The sequence below is a fragment of the Pimephales promelas genome, chromosome 7 (genome assembly GCF_988280905.1).
Source record: "Pimephales promelas chromosome 7, fPimPro1.hap1.1, whole genome shotgun sequence".
NCBI lineage: Eukaryota > Metazoa > Chordata > Actinopteri > Cypriniformes > Leuciscidae > Pimephales > Pimephales promelas.
Window position 1 is genome coordinate 27,369,855 of NC_142775.1, and position 22,294 is coordinate 27,392,148.

General features: G+C 37.0%; 2 protein-coding genes across 3 annotated transcripts in view; both read right to left on the reverse strand.

The window, feature by feature from the left end:
* Positions 1-1,867: 1,867 nt before the first annotated feature.
* On the reverse strand, positions 1,868-7,279 carry hnmt (histamine N-methyltransferase). The gene is made up of 7 exons (XM_039655295.2): positions 7,153-7,279; positions 4,784-4,932; positions 4,584-4,636; positions 4,371-4,478; positions 4,125-4,255; positions 3,917-4,010; positions 1,868-3,522 (listed from the first exon to the last, which is right to left on the reverse strand). Exons 1-7 carry the CDS (start codon positions 7,234-7,236, stop codon positions 3,167-3,169), a joined length of 975 nt encoding a protein of 324 aa, XP_039511229.2. The 5' UTR covers positions 7,237-7,279; the 3' UTR covers positions 1,868-3,166.
* Positions 7,280-10,148: 2,869 nt separating this feature from the next.
* Positions 10,149-22,294, reverse strand: part of thsd7ba (thrombospondin, type I, domain containing 7Ba) — a 209,722-nt gene continuing 197,576 nt past the window's right edge. The window contains exons 24-29 of one of the 2 annotated variants that reach the window (XM_089133301.1): positions 21,715-21,888; positions 21,114-21,209; positions 17,842-17,924; positions 16,596-16,788; positions 13,885-13,972; positions 10,149-12,657 (exon numbers count right to left, since the gene is read on the reverse strand). In XM_089133301.1, the coding sequence (XP_088989427.1) occupies positions 12,576-12,657; positions 13,885-13,972; positions 16,596-16,788; positions 17,842-17,924; positions 21,114-21,209; positions 21,715-21,888 (716 nt within the window). In that variant the 3' untranslated portion in view covers positions 10,149-12,575. Of the gene's footprint in view, positions 12,661-13,884; positions 13,973-16,595; positions 16,789-17,841; positions 17,925-21,113; positions 21,210-21,714; positions 21,889-22,294 lie in introns of both variants that reach the window. The other variant, XM_039655480.2, reaches the window with a different exon arrangement.

Genomic DNA, 22,294 nt, shown 5'->3' on the forward strand with positions numbered 1-22,294 from the left:
GCTGCCCCTACTACTGACTGTAGTCTTTAGCCTCTGGCCAAAAAATCTGTCCATGTCGCTGCTCTGTCTGTGCTGTGTGCTGTGGAAGCTTGTTGTCACCAAGACAAAATCCTTACATGTGTAAGCATACTTGGCAATAAAGCTCTTTCTGATTTTTCATGGTGGTAGAGATTTGACAATCTTTTTTTATATATATATAAATAAATTAACCATCAAACAAATTATTGAATAAAGTAAGCAACGTTAGAATGTAACAATGTCAGACATTGATAATTCTCTGGACAAGTTGATAAAGGTGTGAGCAGCTGGTTAAATTCTGTCGTTTCTGCAGTCTTCAAAGACCTCTCTCTCTCCAGATTCAAAGCTGTAATGTCTGATCCTGACATTTTCAAGGCAGGCTTGTCTAAACGTATTTGTTTTACAGCATGGCTGAATTTCATCAGAGACACGTTTCTTTGGTACAGCATTTGGTTTAATTTGACCCTTTTAAAAAGTTATTCACATCGGTTTAATATGATGTTTTTTGGTCATGTGGGGCAAAAATATTAAAATATTGGCAGAAACAAGACAATATTCAAGTTACTTTACAATAATACTGCAAGCAAACACAAAGGGAAGGCACACCCATCACAGGTAGTAGCTAACCAAATAAAACGTCTCGGGTTCCATTGCTCTGGCCGGAGGTAAAATATTGCTCCTTAGAGGGACCTGCCACGGGAGGCCGTCTAGATATTTTCATGTCATTTGTTTTTTTAACAATCGAGTCCTGGTGTCCACTACAGAGGTCTTGGCATAACATAGGAATAAAATATCTTTTTTTTTTTTTTTCATTTGTTTCTTATGGTCTTAAAAAAAGGGAAGCGCAGGAAAAAATTTAAAACGATTCTCGACGTTCGCTGCTCTCCATAATTCATCAGAATTAAATTCGGCCATATCACCAACAATACTGTTTTAATATTATTCACATCTCTTTATCTACACGGTGCCTCGGCAACCGCGAGAATCGAGCCATAACGATATGGCTTTCATCCCTCGAGAATAAAGTCAACACGTGCGAGGCTGAAACATTCAAAAGCGCACAATTTATTCTGTAGGCCTACGCGTCGAGATATTTCTCAATAAACACCAGCATCCTCAGGAGATGACGTGAATGTCTCGCACAAAACAGTATTATTTCCTAGATTGTGTGTCCCTTATATTGTAGACCCGTAATCTACGCGCTTCCTCGGCAACGCGAGATTCGAGTCATTTACAATATGGCTTTCATCTCTCGAGAAGAAAGAGAACGGGCGCGAGGCTGAAACGCACGGCTTTGTGCGTCAAAATATTTCTCAATGAACACAGCCAGCACCCTCAAGCCCACACAGAATCTTATTGCATTGTAGACCCGTAATCTACACGCTGCCTAGATCAGAGTCACACAATCAATTGCAAAGACCTGTAATCTACACGCTGCCTCGGCAAACGCGAGATCCGAACCACTCTATATTGCAATTATTTTGGGACAAACAACACCAAATAGGACATACAGTTTGACACAGAGCGCTTGCTGAAGAGCAGAAAGCTGATGTGTGTGTGCTCTGGGCGTCCCTTTGTAGCTTCCGGTTATGCCGTCATCTACTATGCCATGACGCAGCACCAATCAGGATTGGACAGATTTCATTCATGCTTCAGACGCGCTACGCTGGGGGCGTTCTCCAATGTTTCACAACGATGACGCAGTGCGAGTTCACTTGAAGGGGAACATACTTGTAGTAGAAGTGCATTTATCTTTAACCTCGAACCTTTGTCCTGTCTGGTTAGATATTAAACATCTCTCCAAACCTATATGATCTATAAGGTCACAACAACACAACTAGCCACCAAACAATACAATCTCATTTATGTCATGATAAAGTTAATAAGTCAACATACAAAGGTCTTCTTGCTGCTCATGTAAGTTTCACAAAGCAGAGTTACTCATACTGGAGTTTGTGCTACAAGGTCTCTTTATGCATATGAACCGCCAGTCACCTACAGAGCCTTCATTTAAACAGCTTTGTTTGATGTTGATGCAGGCTAAACTATGCACTGTTCTCTATAGTTTTCCTTATCCTGTTTTTTCACCCATATCAATATCATTGATACAATATTACAACAGGCTTTAGAACAGCAGGTGCCTAGAATGAGGAGACAGTATTTTAATGAATGCATTAAAAATATATGCTTACTTTTCTCATTATCTGTGTTGAAAATCAGTATAAAAAACAGATTATTTTAATAAAATGTGAAAATACAGATATTTTGTACTTCCATTAAACCAGTGATTCTCAACCAGACTACGCCCCAAGTTAATTATTTTTAAAATTAGACATTGTTAAAAAAATAAATAATAATAATAATAATAATAATAATACATTTTATTTAAAGCGCCTTATCAGGACACCCAAGGACACTGTACAACGCAGATAAAAAAAAAAAAACATTAAAACAAAACAATAAAATTGGCAAGACAGCATTGGTGTGATATGGGTCAGACGGAATATGATTGTCTAAACAACAGAGTTTTGAGTTTGGATTTGAAAACATTAAATGAGTCAAGGGTACGAAGATCTGGAGGGAGGGAATTCCAAAGATGGGGAGCAGAGCGACTAAAAGCCCTGCCCCCCATTGTGACAAGACGAGCAGGGGGAACAGAAAGCTGGGAAAAGGGGGAAAAGACATTTCTTATTTTAATTCACCCACTCTGGACTTGCAAACCTAGATATGCTCATTTTTAAAAGTGTGATTTCTAGACCTGGAAAAATTATATAAATAACAAATTCTTACAACTTGTTGATAGACATTTTTAATAATTATTATTTTTTTTTAGTTTCCCACAGCCAAGCTCTAAAACATTTTAGGAGGTAGACATTTTAAAATTGAGGTAAAATCCTTATCCTCATCCAGTAAATCATAAATAACTGTAGTAACTAACTAAGTCATGTGCCCTTTCAATATTGTTGAGGACAATCAGGGGCCTTGGAGTAAAAAAGGCTCAGAACCACTGTATTAGACTGAATCTTAACTGCAAAGGCCTTGTGGAGGTGAGATATAAAGCTACTGCTTTATATATATATATATATATATATATATATATATATATATATATATATATATATATATATATGTAGCTACTGCTTTATATCTATGGCTCAACCACTAATACTCCCAGATTGTTGTTGAAAATGATCCTGCCGTCCACCTCTCTACTGCAGTCAGGATGTCTCAGTAAGTCCAGCACTCCTTTCTTCAGGTCTTCAGGAGCATTCTTACTGAACTCTATCACCTCAGTAAGGAAATCCAGCAGCAGTTCTCCTACCGGGTCTCCCTCAGTGAAACACTCTGTGATGTCCATCTGGGACAGAAGCTCATAGTTACGGTAGGGGATGCCCTCAGAATCGAAGAAGGTCTTTATATCTCCTGTAGTGACACACTGGCTGATCTCAGTTTTACAGAGCTGTTGTTTAAAGGTTGTCCATAATTTGCCCCATCCACTCTCGCCTATGAAGAGCAGAAGCAAAACTAAGGTCATTATTTTCCTTCAACAGAATATGAAAAAAAAAAAAAAATAGATATCAAAATTATTTATTCTGTCTTAATACAAAACATTCTATTGATGCTGAATACCATGAACAAAAATTAATAGCCTCAACTGAACAAAGTTCAGAAATGGAAGTTCAGAAATGACTTCAAATCTGAGGTAACCGAACCATCAGTTTTGTGTACTGTTTCACCCCTAGGGCACACTCTGGATGTGTGCCGAGTTCTCTTGCACTTGAATGGTTTAAAACCACATTAAAATCTGCACACAGGAATTGACAAGCATCTGATACCTCACTTTAAGTATCCCATTCCAGAATTAGAATCGATTTTACATTCCCAACCCTAACTGTACCTGACACCAGAATGATCAAGAGTTTCCCATCTTTTTCTAGAAGATTCCGAAAAAATGAAACGGTGGCCTCTGGATCTTTGACATAGTACAGCATCTGTTAAGCAGATTGATATTAATATTCTACAAACATAACAAAACATCTTTGATACACAGACCTTATCAATATAACTTTAATTAAAGTCGATAAAATGAATGAAAAAGTCAAAACCTGTATCATGTGAATGAAGTCCATCTTTTCCCCAGAGTTTTTCTCTTGCCAGTGTTTTTCAAACTCAGACGCTGTCATCTTATTCCACACAAAGTTAATGTGATCAAGACCTGGAGTGGTTGATACCCGAACTGAACAGAAAGAATTAAAGAAAGAAAAACAGCACAAATAGCCATTTACTGGTAGAGTTAATAAAAGAGTATAATATGATTTAACCTTAATGAGCAGCAATAACATGTTTGGTACCTTTATACTTGTGCAGCATGTCACTGCTTGGTTCCACCACTTCGTTGTTGAATTTGACATGTGGATGTTTAAGGTGTAGCTGAGTGAACATATCGAGATCAATCTCACCTGGAAATGAGATGAATCTGAATGACTGAGAACTCTGTTATTCACATTTGATATATGAATGATATAAACAGAATGTTAATAATTCAGTTATAATTAAATGTGTACCTGCTCCACTCCCTACTCCTATTACATTGAGAATAGGTCTTCCCCCTCCAATGCTGCAGAGAGAGCGAGAGAGAATATAATAAGGGCAAGATAATATTATTATATCATGTCATTGTTAAATCTGCTGGCACATTCTGTATTACAAAGCTAGGACAGGCTAAATGAATAAAATATGACATTTATCAAGAAGGGTGAAGCACCTTGCCAGTATGTCTGGTAGTGTATTATGAATGAAGTCCTGCATGCACTGGTGCTCCGATGAGCGCTCCAGAAAGAGCTCGAATGATTTGAGGTATCTCGGATAATCTTGCACAAGTGATCTGAACGGACCTGCCATGGTTTTCATTGGCTGAAACACACAACTGATGTTTTAGAATGATAAAATGGGTTCTGAATCACCCAATGTGTACCTTGAATGCAATGTAAGTCACTTGGATAAAAGTGTCTGCCAAATTCATAAATATGAAGTTTTTTTTTTTTATCCATACATTGAAGTCAATGGAAAGCACTTTAAAATATATTCATTAATGTTATACAGAATGTACAGGTTTAGAATGACATCAAAAGTTTTTTATATTTTATTTTAGGTGAGTAAATCACTCGCATATGCAACTTAATGAGAAGCGACTAAAATGGTCTTTAATTGTAATCAAGTTAGAGCCAAAAAATAAATTTCATTGCACTGTCTTCACTCGGACGCTCGCTTCAATCCGTTGCGGATATCGTTGTGGATATTTTAGTATTGTATTGCTAAATCTTCCGAGTCCCAACCACTATGTCGGTCTGAGACAGTGAGACCTAGACAAGACTGAGAGGTCTGAGACCAAAACAAGACCAAGACCAAAGACCGTCATGGTTGTGACAAGACCGAGACCAAGACCGATCTCGAGACATACATCACGAGTGTGTATCCTAGTAAATATAGTCGGTTATGTCTTAAGTGAACGTAAACAGTGGAGAAATAAAATTCATGACAGTATCAGTATATCGGATTCGTGCTTTCGTCTTAAAGTGACAGCAGCTTAATATGCCTGCTGCATAATGTTAATCAAACAGACTCTGCAAAAAAATAACTAAATGCTCTTGACTGAATACATTTAGTAACTTTAATAAGGATTCATCTATATTTCATTTATACAGTGAAGATTGATTATGCAGTGTTCATTTATATTTGATTAGGCTACTTAATTCAATTGCTGTACCTAATCTACCTAATCTGTATCTAACTGCTGTTAATATTATCTTGAATTTAACAGTATTTGAAACTTATTTTTATATTTATGTAGATTTTTTCACTTGGATTGTTCTTGCATTTTCTGAAAAAAAGTCTTGAGTAATATATATATATATATATATATATATATATATATATAGCCTATATATAGCCTATCAAACTGAGAGGGTTATGGTAGCCTATAGAACAATGGATTGAACTTTAGTAGTTGGGTTACAGAACAGAAGCAGGTGTAATTTCTCAGGACACATGATGTGTGATGGCCAAATGTTTACACAACTTTAACACAGTCTGAAATTATTAAACAAAATGGGACAAAACTAATAAGATATAATAGGGAATGTAAAGTAGTTCAGTCTCAATTGTTGTGCTTACCATGAATCACAATGAAATATGTAAAATCTCAAATCTATGGCACGAATAAAAAGTCACACAAAAATGTGTTGCGTTTATGAATGGAGACTATTAGTTAAGCGTCAGACAGTAATCTCAGACATAGCTATATCATTGTCCCGTAAATCACTTTCAGATTAGCATGATGAGATTTATTGCTCATCAACAGGTTCATTGACTCGCTCCCATCAATATTTCTAACTTTAGGTGACTGACACTGAATGTGCGCATCATAGCAATGTTTATAGCGTCGCAGTCGCTGTTTTCTTAGGTTAGTTTTGCTTGTTTTTACGTGGCTTGGTTGAATTTTAATGTAGAATGTGGTCTGTTATTTCTAACAGACTGCGGCGCTTCTAGTATAACACACCGTTGCCATGGACGCAGTTCAGAGACGGAACAGACTATTTTCTTTAGCAGAAGCAATACTCGTTTTAAATCAATAAACTCGTTTTTAAGTCAATATTTTGTGTCAAATTATTGATTTATTTATTTGGTTGATTTATATGTAATAAGCAGGATAATATATATATAGCGAGGCGGTTGTGAGGCGAATACAACAACCGCCTCGCATGATCCCATTCAAATGTCGCTATCAGCTGGCACATAAGCATTATTAGCCTTCAACTTGTGAAATATTGATCATTTTTTGGTAGATGGCGCGATCCGTTTTGTTTAACAAAACTTAAGTGCGAAAATTAATGGAAACACCTTAAAATGTCTCAAATCAATTCGATATACCAATTTGATCGCAAAACAGCATGTGACGTCATTACGCACAGGTTTTGATTTGCTTTAAAGCCGTTGGATGGAAACACACTTTCACCAGCTTTATCCGCATGAGTTTTTTAACCGAATTTCAGATAATTCGATTGACAAGTGGATGGAAACATGGCTAGTGGCCTAATAATAACACGGATAAAGCAGAAGTGTGCAGCAGCTTACCTTCACCTCTATCCGATATTTTTCACACTGCCAGTGGGACCAGTGGGAACAGTGGGACGTTGGCTGGGCCGTGGTGGCACACATCCAAACCAGAATCCAGACACAGACTCAGCTACGCCCATTAGAAGAGGCCCCGCCCACTCCCTTAAAGCCGCAGGGCTTAAAGACGCACGTCCTTTGATATGATTTATATTATTATTATATTTATATTATTATTATTATTATATTATTATTATATTTATATTATTATTATTATTATATTATATTATATGTTCCATTTCCCCTTATCTAGGGAGCAATTTAAATGAAAACTAATGTCTTTCTATAATAATTTTGTTTTAGTATTAGGCTGTTCACCACCGAGTATTCATTTTATAAATCTACACAAATAAATAAATCAATCAAGGTTATTTTTAAATTTAAAATTCTTACTTTTTTTGCACACATGTATAACATACACCAAGTCATCAACATGCCACCTGACATGAATAACTGAAAGTATAACGTGCCCGGCTCATTGCTGCCCTCCAGCGCTCATCGGTGTAATTTCACTAAGGAAAATTGCAGCACACAACATGATTTCCCCTACTCTATGGTAAAGCCACAAAACACTAAATTATTCAACTAGGCCACATAAAGACAAGCAGACCATTAATTAATTGAGAACAAGTAAGGCTGTGAGACAAATTAATAAAACAATAAAGACAAATATTGGCTACATGCCTTCTTCTGGGAGTTAGTTAATAGTACTAATAAGCAATAGTAAATAGGCAATAAGCAATAGTTAATAGTGAGAATTATGACTAAACTATGCATATGTTGCAAACTAAAATGTTAACCAAACATTTTTATTGGCTTGAATGCCACTAAGACATTCCTTAAAGCCAAAACATATTCTGTGTAAATAATAGAGGTTTTTATCAATCAGTTTAAATCAACACTGATGGAGGGTTATGCACTAATCTGGGCTGGGCCACATCATCACATCATCTAGATCCAAATACAAACGGAAAGAGAACAAGGCAAAAAATTCAGTGATCTATCTTTAATCTGCCTCTTACCATTTTCTTTATTAGGCTACAAGATACAGATAAAGCAATTCACTTCTCAGTCAGTTTGATCATGTCAAACTTGTTAACCGATTTGGCTACTGGTGAATGGAAATTTATGATTAAAATGAGAGAACCCACAAAGATTCATGGGAAATCTTCAGCAGAATTATTAGGGCTTAATGGAAAAATTAAGCCTGACAGAATCACACCACCCAGACGTGTCCCCTAGGTGGTACTGACAAGTCTGCTTAAATTCATCTCATCCTTAAACAGAAATGACAGGCTTTACTAATACAAACTGATAAAACAAAAGATTTAACCGATTCAACATCCTGGAGTGGAAGTAGCCTATCTGATGGTGAAGACATTCAGTTCTGTGTAAAGATGGATATTCAGCACAATTACATTTGGCAAGCATTTTGACCACGCTTCAATATCTGACGATTTAGGCGCCCTTTAACGTCAGTTAGATGACGCCCTAGGATCGCGTGTAACCCTACCCCCACCCCAGACCTAAACCTGTCCTAAATCTAACTGACGCTTTTCCTTTATAGCGTCAGTTAGATGACGCCGTAGGATCGCGTCATGTAACTGACGCTAAAGGGCGCCTAAAGCGTCAAATATTGAAGCATGGTCAAAGGTGACGCCTTGGGGTGAGAATGCGTTGTTTATTCTCTTATGTTATCTGTAAAATAACATGACTGTTTCTATTTTTTTCTTCTGTTTTTCTAACACAGTCTCATCCCAAGTCTTCATAAACAGTCTTTTGACCATACGTCAACATTCGCCTTTTTTTTAGGGTACCCTTAAACGTCGATTAGTTGACGATCCCGGGCCGTCATACAACTGACGCTTTACCTTTAACGTTAGTTAGGTGACGGGGTAGGTTTAGGGGTAGGATTTTATGTATGCCGATGATCTGGCTATTGTCTCTCCTAGTAGTGCTGGATTTCAACAGTTGCTGAATATTTGTTCTGATTATGGGCTCAAATTAGATGTGCAGTATAATGCAAAGAAAAGTATGGTCATGATATGCAGAACAAAAGGGGATAAAGACCTCAATTTTCCAGTGTTTTATTTATCAGGCAAAGCCCTGAGTAATTGTAAAAAAACAAAATATCTGGGGCCCTTTCTCACAGATCAATTGTCTGATGATGATGACATGTATAGGCAGTGTCGTATGCTTTATGCTCAAGCTAACATGTTAGCAAGAAAATTTCATATGTGTTCTGACTTTGTTAAGAGAAGGCTTTTTCAAGCCCACTGTACGCCACTCTACACAGCCCCACTGTGGGTTAAGTTTAAAAAGGCCACCGAACATAAGCTTCAGGTGGCCTATAATGATTGTATGCGGATTTTGCTGTGTAGTGGTGTAGTGCAAGTGACTAGTTCTGCAAGAGTCAACACTTTCCATGCTTTATTGAGAAATCTAATGTACAGTACACATTTATTGGTCGACTGGATAGCTCTCAGAATGGCATTATTAAGCTACTGACTAATCCTAGTATAAGTGTTGTGCGTTACCAGTCACCTCTGTGGAAGCACTGATATAACTGTCTTTTTAAATTCTGTTTTCTTTTTAAACGTCATCTAACCGACGTTTAAGGGTACCCCAAAAAGGTGGATGTTGACGTATGGTCAAAAGACGTCCCAAGACGTCAGTTAAATGACGTCTTGGGATGAGACTGCACTGTTTTTTCATATTTCATCTAAATTTCCATCTTGCGCCATCTGTTTGTTTATGATGGGTATTACAAAATAGCTCACCATCAGTAAAAGAGCATGACAATTGTTTTAGGACTGTCTTATTATATGTGCGCTTAGTTAATATATTAGGTATGATTTAAAAGACCAAAAGGTGTCTGGTGTCTGGTGTCTTATTTCTGTCAAAGCAGCTGAAACCACCATCAATCTTTGATGCAAAATTAACATATGAGCGACGACTTTTCCCACAGAGTATCACAATTTATTAGCATTTTCGGTCAACTCTTCAAGTACACACAATTAAAACAAAGTACTATGTAAACTAAAGGTCAGTGTTTTACAGGCAACTGTATATACAGTAGTGCTGAGAGCAAATTGAACATAAATAGCAAATTGAAGAATAATAATAAGAAGAAGCCATGTAAACAAGTCAATTCTAAGGGGCAACAAATAAAAACCAAGTAAATCAAACAAACAAAACACACTGTTGACTTTGTCACTAAAGGAGCACGTTTCCATAAAAATGCAAGGCCACTTTTGGAATAATCCAGTGTATGACAAAATCAATCCAGCATGCATATGCACAATTGGGATTCAAAATAAATATATATTGCCATTTTTTTTTTATTTCCAGAGTTTGTATAAATAAATAAACCTGTTATAAGCTATACACATTTTAGCTTCTCACATCAGTGGATTTAGAAATACGCCAAAAGCCTTTTGAGCAGCAGATCATCCGGATGGATCTCAAACATACAGGAACTGGAATGGTTCGGTTCTGTAGACTAACCAGCCAGCACTTACATATCACATGTACTGTACGGCAGCAGAAACACTCGAAAACGAAAAAAAGAAAAGAAAAAAAAGTTGCTGCCTTATTTTTTTTTTTAAGTACAATCAACTTGGATGTTTAAGTTATTTCAACTTAAATCAAATTAAACTGACTATAAAAGGAGTTGAATCTTGTATAACTGAAAATGGCTTAACTCATTTTGGGTTAAAGCAATGTAAAAACATGTGCTGTCATAGCTTAATGAATTGTTTTTACACTGTATGTAACACACACAGAATACATTCTTTCAGTGGAACAAGACCACGTTAAGCAGAGGTTCCACAAGTTATGTTATTGAGATTTAAGTTTTCCACGTGGCAGTACAAGGAACGAAGCGAACCTTGACACTGTAGGTCTTGAAACGGATAGTCAAGACAATTATGTCAGCAAGAAGTCAGTCAATAAAGCAAAAAGAACTAGCAGGGATATTTTTAAAATACAGAACCAGCACCTGTACTTTATTAAAAAAAATGATGAACATTCATAGCATTGAAGCACCTCTCCCGGTGTAATGATCATGCAGACTACATAAACGCATTGGTCCACTGTATCTGTACTAAATGAGTTCCCCTAAACACAGGATATTGCAGGAAGCCAGTTTCAAAAGCCTTTCTGCACGCCACAGGAACAGTTCATTACCCGCTGGTGTTGGAGCAGACCTCATCAATTTTACAACTGCTAGACGGAGGTTAAAGGACAAACTGGAGCATGCTGAAGAAGCACACGGGCAGATCATCACCCTAACCTCTCGGGGTGTCGAAATGAGCTGTTTTAGTTTACTGTGCGGATCATACACACGTTCAGAGACGCTCTACACGAACACAACGGTTTACAGCAAAGTCCTTGCATCACAATGAAAAAACACTAGAAAATCTGTTTGAACATAAATCAAGAGGAAACTAAAGAATGACTAAGCACTAATATAGTGCATAACACATCAGTCTTTTCTCGTTCTCTGATAAAAAGTCACATCGCCATAAAGGGATAGTTCAAGCAAAAATGAAAATTCTGTCATTATTTATAAACCCTCAAGTTGTTCCAGACCTGAATGACTTAATTTCATCTGTGGAACACAAAAGAAGAAATTTGAATAATGTAGGCCTACCAGTTGTTATTGCTAATGGAATTTCAAGCTTCAAAAAGGACGGACGTGATGTAAAAGCATAATGAAAGCATTATTATTATGGAATAATACAAGTACACTATGTTCCAAGACTTCTCAGTCATAATATAACATTGTGCTCAATTTAAGTCATTATTCACTGTGAGGCTTGACATTCACAATGACTTTCATGAACAAATAGTTATTTTAAGTAATCTCTTTTCAATGAATTGATTGATTCAGTTGAGTTTTTTTTTCAGAATCCTGAAAATGAATCGTTAATGAACCAGTCATACAGGTTTGGTACAACATGAGCTCGAGTAAATGATGACAATTTGCATTTTTGGGTGAACTAGGCTTTTAATGCGACTAATACAATAGATTCGGCACAACTTGAATTTGTGTTATTTTTTTTTTATTTTTTTTTTATGATGTAAGAAAAATCACGGCAAGAAAATGTCAAAGTCCTCCGATCCGTGGAATGTCAGCTGTGTCTCGTCCTCTCTTTAAATGTCACAATTTTCACAATGACGACTGATCCGAAACCTTTGTCCTTGCAGTCTCACATACAATGTTTTGTGGATTCTGCAAATGTTATGTATGTTACTCCTCGTCTCTCTCTCTTCCTTGTTTTTTTCTTTTTTGGGAAATCCAAAGGGTGCCTTGGAAAGATAAACATTTGAAAATGTTGTACGCAGCTTGTGCTTTGAATGTACAGTCACCGAGAGCTTGATCACATGTCCACATCCCCATCATAGGCCAGAGTCAAGGGCTTCGATGGCGGAGATGCACTTTTACTCTGTTTGGATGGTTTGCTGCTGTTAGAAAGAGGAGGAGACAAAGAAAGATCAATGAATTTCCATGTATATACAGTACTGCCCTCCATTGTATTTCTACACAGTGCCACTAGATGGAAGCAACAGCATAGACTAATAAAGTTAACAAATAGGCAGTGTTGTGCAAGTTACTTCCAAACTGTAATACATTAGGTATTACTAGTTACTGTTATTTAAAAGTAATTCATTACCTTACAATATTACTGTCCCAGAATTGTAATGCGTTACATTACTCATGTATTACTTTTGAGTTACTTTCACCAAAATAACTAAGTAGAACTTAACTTTATGGGGCTGTAACGATATGCAATATGAAACCGTAATCGCGATTCGCCACACGACTCAGATCCACGAACCTACAGAATCGCGACACACCTCTTCCAACTCCAGCGTTATTCTCCTTACCGTCCAGATCCAATGCTGCCTTATCTTTAAATTAGGCTATTAGTATTATTTGAAGTTATCATTATAAAATACGTGGACCTACACCACAAAACTAGTCGAGGATAAATTATTTAAAATTGGGGAAGTCCAGCATTATGGACATTACATTTGCAGTCAAAACTTGAAATAAAAATTCTCAGAAAATACATGTATTGAAACGTATATAGGCTACTTCCTTAAAGGACTCCAGACATTAGACAAATATCAGTCTATGTTTTATTTTTAATATTAGGGAAAAGACACATTCATGCGTGACAAAAAAATAGGAGGCAAAATATATTTTTTGTAATTCTGTTAATTACACTGCGCAAATCGGATGAGGAAGGGTTGGCTCTCCAGTCTTCATAGAACTTAAAATATTCATTTTATTTTAGTTTTCGTGTTCGCAATTATGAGGAAAAAACAATGTTACAGACGCGACCGCTCTGAACTGGCACTAAAAGACTGCTTTAAAACTTTCACATAGTCTGTTGCCTTTAAGAAGTAGAAGCAGACGATACACTGTAATACAACTGTAATACAAGCCTCACTGAACATGTAACGAGTAAAATATTACTGAAAATTGATTAGTAATGCCTTACACTACTGTGGTACAGCAAAAACGAATATGTTACTGTAATGTATTACTTTTGTAATGCGTTACTCCCAACACTGCAAATAGGTGACATGTGTAATGTCTGTCATAAAGAATCACAGACTGTTTTCAAACAGGTTCTGTATTTCCATTAAATGATGAGTTTGTTAAATTGATAGCATACATACCAAAACAGAAAGGCCAGAGCAATTATGAATAATATGAGAATGAATCCTCCAGCTGTTAACCCATAGACCCACAGCTTTATCCTTCCATCTGTGTGATCAGAAAACAGGATTGTGATCACCACTGAAATATATAGGAACATCATTTTTATTGCTTCCGCACATGGGTCTGTTGCAGCAGTAACAGATGGCACATTCATACTGGTGACAATGTACCTCAAGAAACCGTCTCACCATCTTGCATTCGCAGTTCAGAGGAAAGGATGGGGAGAATGCCTGTATAACTGATATGACAAGGTCTCAAAACCCCTCTTTCAGATGAAAAACAAAAGACATCAGTCTGATGAGCTGTACTGAGAGCTTCTCCTACAGCAACAGACCTGAATCCTTTGAGACTCACACAATGGATGATGCAAAAACTATACTCTTAGGAACAGATCATCTTGCTAAGTTTTGTAAAACTTTATAATAACTTTAGGCAAATAAACCCACTGGTGAATAGAGTGATGGAGCAAGGTCCTTTGGTTACAAATCGTATAAAACTGAGGGTTTCATTTTAAGTCTGGCCTATAAAATGAATAAAGGACCATGTTGGGAATGACTCTTACATTACAAAGCCATTACTGATGTTCACAGTACACTCCTGGGCAGGGCCTAGCACAAAATGGCTAAACACTAAGCTTTTAACTGTTTTAAACCACAAATTATTGGTCAGCATATTATAAAAATGTACGCAAATGCACTACTTAGGAAGCATTTGCTGTCAGTACAGGAAAATACTGCAGAATGGCATATTTCCCACAAATGAAAAGTTGTTAGAGGAACGATCAGATGTCAATGTCAAATGTTTGGGCCAGGAGAGAGTCTAGATTTGAACTCTATAGTGAATACTTGGTCTCACATTAAACTCAAATGAACTGGGATACATTGTCCAGCTACTCATGAACTGTTTGAAGCCATTCGCATTGAGTGGAACAACACTGACTCTTCTTCAGTGTTGACTCTACTTCCTGTAAAAAGTTGTCTGCAAGTTGGGAAAGGCTATTCTGTGCTAAGTTACTTTATCTACAGTATTTGTGCAATTCTTGCTAATTTTCTGACCAGTGATTTGTGATTAAAACAGTTAAAGGAATACCAATTCCATGAAAGGGTGTACATGTCTGCAACAATGCGGTGGTACGTGTCAAAGTAACATCCACATGGATGGCAGGACCTGGTTTCCCAGAAGAACATTGCCTTAAGCATCACACTGCCTCTGCCGGCTAGCCTTCTTCCCATATATATGCATCCGGGTGCCATGTGCGTTACTGATCAGAACCAGAATGTTACTGATAAGACTAGGCCACATTCTTCCATTGCTCTGTGGTCCAGTTCTGATGCTCACTGTTGGCACTTTCGGTGGTGGACAGGGGTCAGCATGGGCACCCTGACTGGTCTGAGGCTATGCAGCTCCATACACAACAAACTGTGATGCACTGTGTGTTTTCGGACACCTTTCTATCAGAAACAGCATTAACTTTTTGAGCAATTTGAGCTACAGTAGCTTGTCTGTTGGATCGGACCACATAGGCCAGCCTTTGCTCCCCAAGTGCATCAATGAGCCTTGGCCGCCCATGACCCTGTCGCCGGTTTACCACTGTTCATTAGTTGGACCACTTTTGATAGACTGCAGACTGGGAACACCCCACAAGAGCTGCAGTTTTGGAGATGCTCTGACCCAGTCGTCAAGCTATCACATTTTGGCCCTTTTCAGAATCGCTCAAATCCATACGCTTGCCAGTTTGTCCTTATAATGTTATGCCTGATCGGTGTACTTCTATTTCCATCTTTCTTTCTATTCATCAAAGAATCCTGAAAAAAAATTATCATGGTTTTGACAAAAATAGTCAGCAGTTTTAAGAACAGTTTTTATTACATTTTAAGATCTATTAAAATAAAACGCATTTATTTTAAATCGTAATAATGTTTCACATCATTACAGTTTTTACTGTAATTTTGATCAAATAAATGCTGCCTTGGTGAGTCGAGACTCCATTAAAACCTATTTTTGCACCAAATTAGTGGTAGATCAAACAATATTTGTCAGGTCCCTCATGGTACTGCTGAATTTGAATGCCCCTGGTTTAAGAAGTTATTAACAAACATTACAGCAAAGGTCTAAATAAGTAGTTGATGTAAACTCAACAATATAACGCAAAATATATTTAAGAAAATATTTTGTCAGAGCCGATATCTTCATGGGCAGTGCTCCGACATGCAATGTGGTTGCTAGTTCGAGTCCTGGTTTATTGATTTAGTCATCTAATACATTTCATATTTAATAACATAAGTTTGTTTTGCAGATAACAGTTCTGGTAATTCTCAGAATTTCAGTCCTCCATTTGACTGGAACACACACCTATTGCTAACCTGGCAGCACACAGTTGTTGTACCACAGACCGCTAAATTCACTTCTAATCAGAAATGGCCTCTAGCCAGCAATAAAGCAACTCTGTCTGTCAAGTTATGGGCAATACAAATCACGCTGTTATGAGACTCTGTCCAATGCAGCTTTTCTCATAGCACCAATAGGGCATAAACACTGAGGCATTAAACAGAGTTCTACATCAGCCTGTATCTGGAGTCTCATAAAAGGCGTCCAGATATTCTGCTATAACTCAAAGCCACACTCCACTGGCCCACATCAGCCTGTTGTTCATCTGCATTTCAAATACCTGGGCCGAGCGGCTGCAGGGACCATTCGCCGAAGAAGTCCTGCATCTGAGTGGTGCCTGGTTTTAATCTTCCCGAGCTGGTCTTCACATCTGCCTTCTTGTTGTCGGCACCGGGGGTCTTGGTGCAGTAATCCAGGAATCCATGTGTGGTCATCACTTCAGTGTAGCCCTTCTCGCAGCCACACACGCCGCTCTGAAACAGACATGTATCGCTGTGAGACACTGTACACACTGCATAAAGACAGCGCTGTGTTTGAAGGAATATCCCAGGTTCAATGCAACCTGAGATCAAACGACAGTGGCATAATGTTGATTGGCACAAAAAAATTCACATTTCAATTCCCTCATCCCCTCCTTTACATACAAAAGCAAATCTGGTTACAATGAGGCACTTACAGCAGTGATTGGGGCCAATCTGTAAACATTAAAGTACTCATTAAAGTGTTGCAATAGTACAAACACAGGACTTAAGAACATCTGTGTTGACTAAACAACGTAACAAATCACTTACCAATCTTTTCTGTGAATTAAATCCAATTTGACAAATTCAAACATGACAACACAATGTCTAAAATGACTGCAACAACTCTACAGGTAAAATAATACGCAAAAGTTTACAAGAAAAATATAAGCATTTTCACTTCCATTGTAAGTGCCTCACCATAACCTATAGATTAATTGATATATATATACTATATATATATATATATATATATATATATATATATATATATATATATATATATATACTATGCCACAATTGCTTTCGTTTGAACTTCTATTGAGCCTGAAGTATTCTTTTAAGGCAAAATCTATTGTATCAGTACTCATGCAGAAAGAAAAAAAAATGTGGCTACATGGAATGCAATGCATGTAGTTGCATTCAGTGCACTGCAAGTGGCAGTAAATGTACCGTTTTGTGAGTTTGATATTTTTGTCCTCTATTTGAAGCAATTACACGTGCATTAAAAGTCTTCCTTCATGAGTAAACTAATGACAATAACTTCAGGTCATCGGATGGATTTTTTTTTCTTGTTATTTACACGTTGGTTTAACATGCAAATGGATATAGTGTTCTGACAAATATCACTACCTATCAGATTGTGCTACCAAAACTATATTATTTTAAGGATAGGTTTAGGGTTCGGGTAGGTATGGACGATAATAATGCCTCAATCATGCTGGTGGCAAAATCAAAGCACATTGGCTTCAAATACAGGATTATATCTTTGCACACAGTGTTTACCTGCTTGCAGTGGGAGAAGGGTTTAGTGCAGGGAGGGTGACAGTGCCGCACAGTGGTTGGCCGGATCTGTGGAAAGCAGCCCCCTTCCAGCAGGAAACAACAGAGGTAATTATTGCCATTTCCCTATTGATGGCCAGATAAAAGTACTGTCACACCTGATTAATGGCTTAAAGGACCCATCACAGCTTCTGATCAATCAGTGAAGATTGTAATTTTGGAATAGAAAATTACATGTCAAACCATCAGAGACTAATACCATGGGCTCGGGCTTTTCTCAAGGAGAAGAGATTACCTCTCACAGCTTATATTTGCCCGAGACGATTCCGTACACAGATAAGATCACTTTTCCCTGTTATTTACAGCACTTCACGCAGCCCGAAAGCCTTCGTTCTTGCTCTAAACACTCAAGCGAAAGCTTTCCATCTGGAGCGTGTTCAATTCACCACAATCAAACGATGTTTTATAACATTTCCACTGTTCACTTCCAGACGAGCGTTAGTTTATTGATAACGTCTGTTGAAATGGAGGGAGAGAATAGGGAAAATGTTAGCATTTTAGTCTTTCTTTCTTCATATGAATGGGGGAGAGCGTCTTCACCTCCTGTATCACTGTGTGGTGGGGATGTTGCTGACAGGAGCGCACTAGTTTGCCAACTGTAAGCTATATTTACATCAGCAGATGCAGGAGGTGTGCTACTTTTATTATGAGGGACCTTGCTCACACAGAAAAGGGTCTGTTTGCCACTTTCCCTTCAGGAAGGAGGTTGCACAGCATTAGGCCCAGAACCACCAGGCAAAGAAATAGAAGCGGTGAGACTGATGAACTTTTCATTAATCTGTACTCCATTGTGTGATGACTAAACAAGAAATGTTATTCTCACATGGTTACAGTGATTAATTGATTTTACTCTTAATTTTAGCTGCTGTTGTATAATATAGTGTACACAAATTACCCGTTGCAGATCTGTACAGGTGGAGCTGGGGAAGGTGGAGGTTTTCTGAAAATGTGCTGAACAGCTAAGGCAAATGCTACCCAAGTATTTGAAGGTTAAGCAGCGAGCTCCTTGGCTACAGATATGGCAGGAACCAATCAGCTGCACCCTATATATAGAGTAACCATGTGATTATGAAAAGGTGAGTTCAAGGCCCTATTAGCCTGCACCATCTAGAGTTTCATGCCATAACTTTGTATTTATTTAGAATGGTTTTATATTGCTGATTATTATTATTATTATTATACTATTATTATTCTTACTAGTACTAATGTTGGTATCTATTGTCATTGCAGGGACGCGAGTATGAAATTTTGTTTCTTTCATGTACCACATTCTACTTCTACTATTTTACAACCACCACACATTTTCAGCCTATGGTTCTGTGTTTAGGGTTAAAAGGATAAATCAACCCCAAAAGAGAAAAATTCTGTCATTATTTACCAATGCATTCTCATCCTAGGGCGTCATCTAACTGACACTTTTGACCATGCGTCTAAATCTGATGCACATGGCAATCCTTTAGCGTCTGTTAGATGACACGGGTAGGCTTAGGTCTAGGGCAGGGTTAGGGTTTGACCACAAGGAGGCGTGTCTCATATTGACGCTAAAAGGTGCCGTGTGCATCGGATGTTGACGCATGGTCAAAGGCGTCAGTTAGATGATGCCTTGGGATGAGAACGGGCTGTATTTACTCACTGTAACACATGAAGAGAATGTGTCTTATCTTTTCCATTCAACAAGACTTCATAGTGGCTGTAAATCTCCAAAGAGGACTGTAAGAGCACAGTAAAAGTTGTCTGTTATTGTACGATTTGTGCACTTAATTCCAAGTCTTCGAAGCCATGTGATTACTTTGTTCTCTTATGCTCACTAAGGGTGCATTTATTTGATCAAAAATACAGCAAAAAGAGTAATATTGTGAAATATATTACAAAGTAAAATAACTGATTTCTATTTTGATCCCTGTGATGGCAAAGCTGAATTTTCAGCATAATTACTCCAGTCTTCAGTGTCACATGATCCTTTAGAAATCATTATAATGTGATGATTTGGTGCTCAAGAAACATTTATTATCATCAATTTTAATTAACAAACACCATTTCACACCTGCAGGTGATATGTGTGTAGAAAAAGAAGACCAAATAGGTAGGTTGACAAATCTGCAAATAAGGGACTCCTGAATACTATCAGTATTTGCAAGTAATATATATGAAGAGTTCAGATGCAAAAGCCTCTAAATGCCATTTGAAATTTTCTTCTTTAATGATGATTTTTATCAAACTTGTATATTTAAGTTCAGTAATTTCACTTAAATGGCAATGATAATTACCTATTAATTGTTATTTAAGTGAAATTACTGAACTTAAATATACAAGTTTGATAAAAATCTTCATTAAAGAAGAAAATTTCAAATGGCATTTAAAAGGCTTTTGCATCTGAACTCTTCATATATAAAATGTATTAGCAACATTTCGTTCTCACAACCTTCATCAGGCATATACAAATCTTCAAACTCATCCCATTTGAAATAAACACATGACCAATCAACAAAGCTCCATCTGTAGCCACACAAGCTCATTGAGAATACATATTTAACAAAACATCAAAATAAACATCTTACTTGTAAGTACTGATAGTGTGCGGAAGTTCCTAATCATCAATGTTGGAAGCAGTTGTGCTGATTAATATTTTTGTGTTTGTAGTTTTGTTTTTCAGGATTCTTTGATTTAGTTCAAAAGCATTTATTTAAAATATAAATCTTTTATAACATTTACTGTAACCTTTACTGTAACTTTTGACCAATTTAAGGCATCTTTGATGAATCCAAGTATAAATGTTTATATATATATATATATATATATATATATATATATATAAGAAAACTAATAAAAGTAGCTAATCTACAATCTGTGTCAATTCAAACTTGGGTCTGTTAATCACATTAAACACTCACAAGCCTTCAGAAGACACGGAATGCAGTGCACAAGTACCTTTATGGTTATTTTCGCCTCCTTTTTGGAGTTTGACAGTCTCTGGTCACTATGAACATTACAAGAATGAAGATCAAGATTCAAAAAGGCTCCTTTTTGTTCCACTGTAAAAAATAACAGCACATAGGTTTGGCACGACATGAGGCCAGGTAAATAATGACAGGATTTTCATTGCCTACAGATTTTCTGTCATGTGGAGTCGACAATTCTTTTGATTATCTTTCTGTAAGTGAAGTCAGTGCAGAATATTTGTCATTCTCTCAGTCTCAATGTAAGAGGTGGGATACCTGTCACATTGACCCCATCAGAACGCTGGCACCAGACTGATCTTTCATTGTCATTCCAGGCGCTGGTCCTCCACTCGTAACTATGACATTTCCCTCCTGCAGCCCCACAGAGTGAGAGAGATACTCAATAGGCTTGCACTGGGCAGTCAGGTGTGATAATAGCCGAATGCAGACATTTTATACTGATGCACACTCAAACACACACACACTGAGCAAGCATGACTGCACTAAAAGTGTTTTTAAAAATATTTAATAGTGGCAGTCCATCGAATTCAAAATAATCATAACTACTGATCAGAGAAATTTATAAAATGACGTTAATTATCATTTACACTACAATTTAAATGTCTTGGTTTTTTATAATGTTTTTGAAATAAATCTCTTATACTCACCAAGGATAAAATAAATAATTTAGTAAAAATTGTAATATTGAGAAATATATTTCAACTCAAAATCCTTCAGAAATCATTCTAATATGCCAATTTGATGCTCAAGAAACATTATTTATCATTATAAATGTAGAAAACAGTTGTGCTGATTAATATCTGTGTGAAAACAGTGATACATTTTTATATATATATATATATTTTACTGTTTGTACCTTTACATGGACGCGTCTCAAAGACCTGTTGAGGGCAGCTCTCCTGATTCTCCAGCACTTGTATGACCACGGCCTGTGAACGTGCCTGTCGGCCCACTGTCTCGAAACTACGTCCTTCCAGACATGTCAGCTGACAGGAACTCCACAGAGACCACTCTGTAAGGTGACAGTCTCCTGTAGAAAGCAAATCCTATATCAAAACTCTGGTTCTATTACTTAAATGAATCCCATGATAACTTGAAACTCATTAATGAACTTCACTGGTCAAGTTAGCAAGTGCAGAGAAGGAATTCTCCATACCATTTTGACAAAGTATGATTACAAGTGTGAAAAGTTTGAGTAGAACTGTCTTGGGATACAGTATGGTACCCAAATATAAAATTGATACTGCAAGCCAGTGCTATAAACTAAAACTAAAATAATACAAAATATTTTTTTGTTAATTGATATGTATCTGAAAAAAGTATATAAAATGAAATAAAAATAAAGCTTAACAGAAATATATGTATAAAAAAGCACAACAAAATTATTAAAACGTAAACTAATGACAAATAACGTAATAATATATACATAATACTAA

Coding starts and splice junctions, on each gene's coding strand:
- hnmt (XM_039655295.2), bottom strand. CDS start 7,236: ATGTGTGCCACCACGGCCCAGCCAACGTCCCACTGTTCCCACTGGTCC. Junction 4,933..7,152: donor AATATCGGATAGAGGTGAAG/GTAAGCTGCTGC, acceptor TGTGTGTTTCAG/CCAATGAAAACCATGGCAGG. Junction 4,637..4,783: donor CTACCAGACATACTGGCAAG/GTGCTTCACCCT, acceptor CTCTCTCTGCAG/CATTGGAGGGGGAAGACCTA.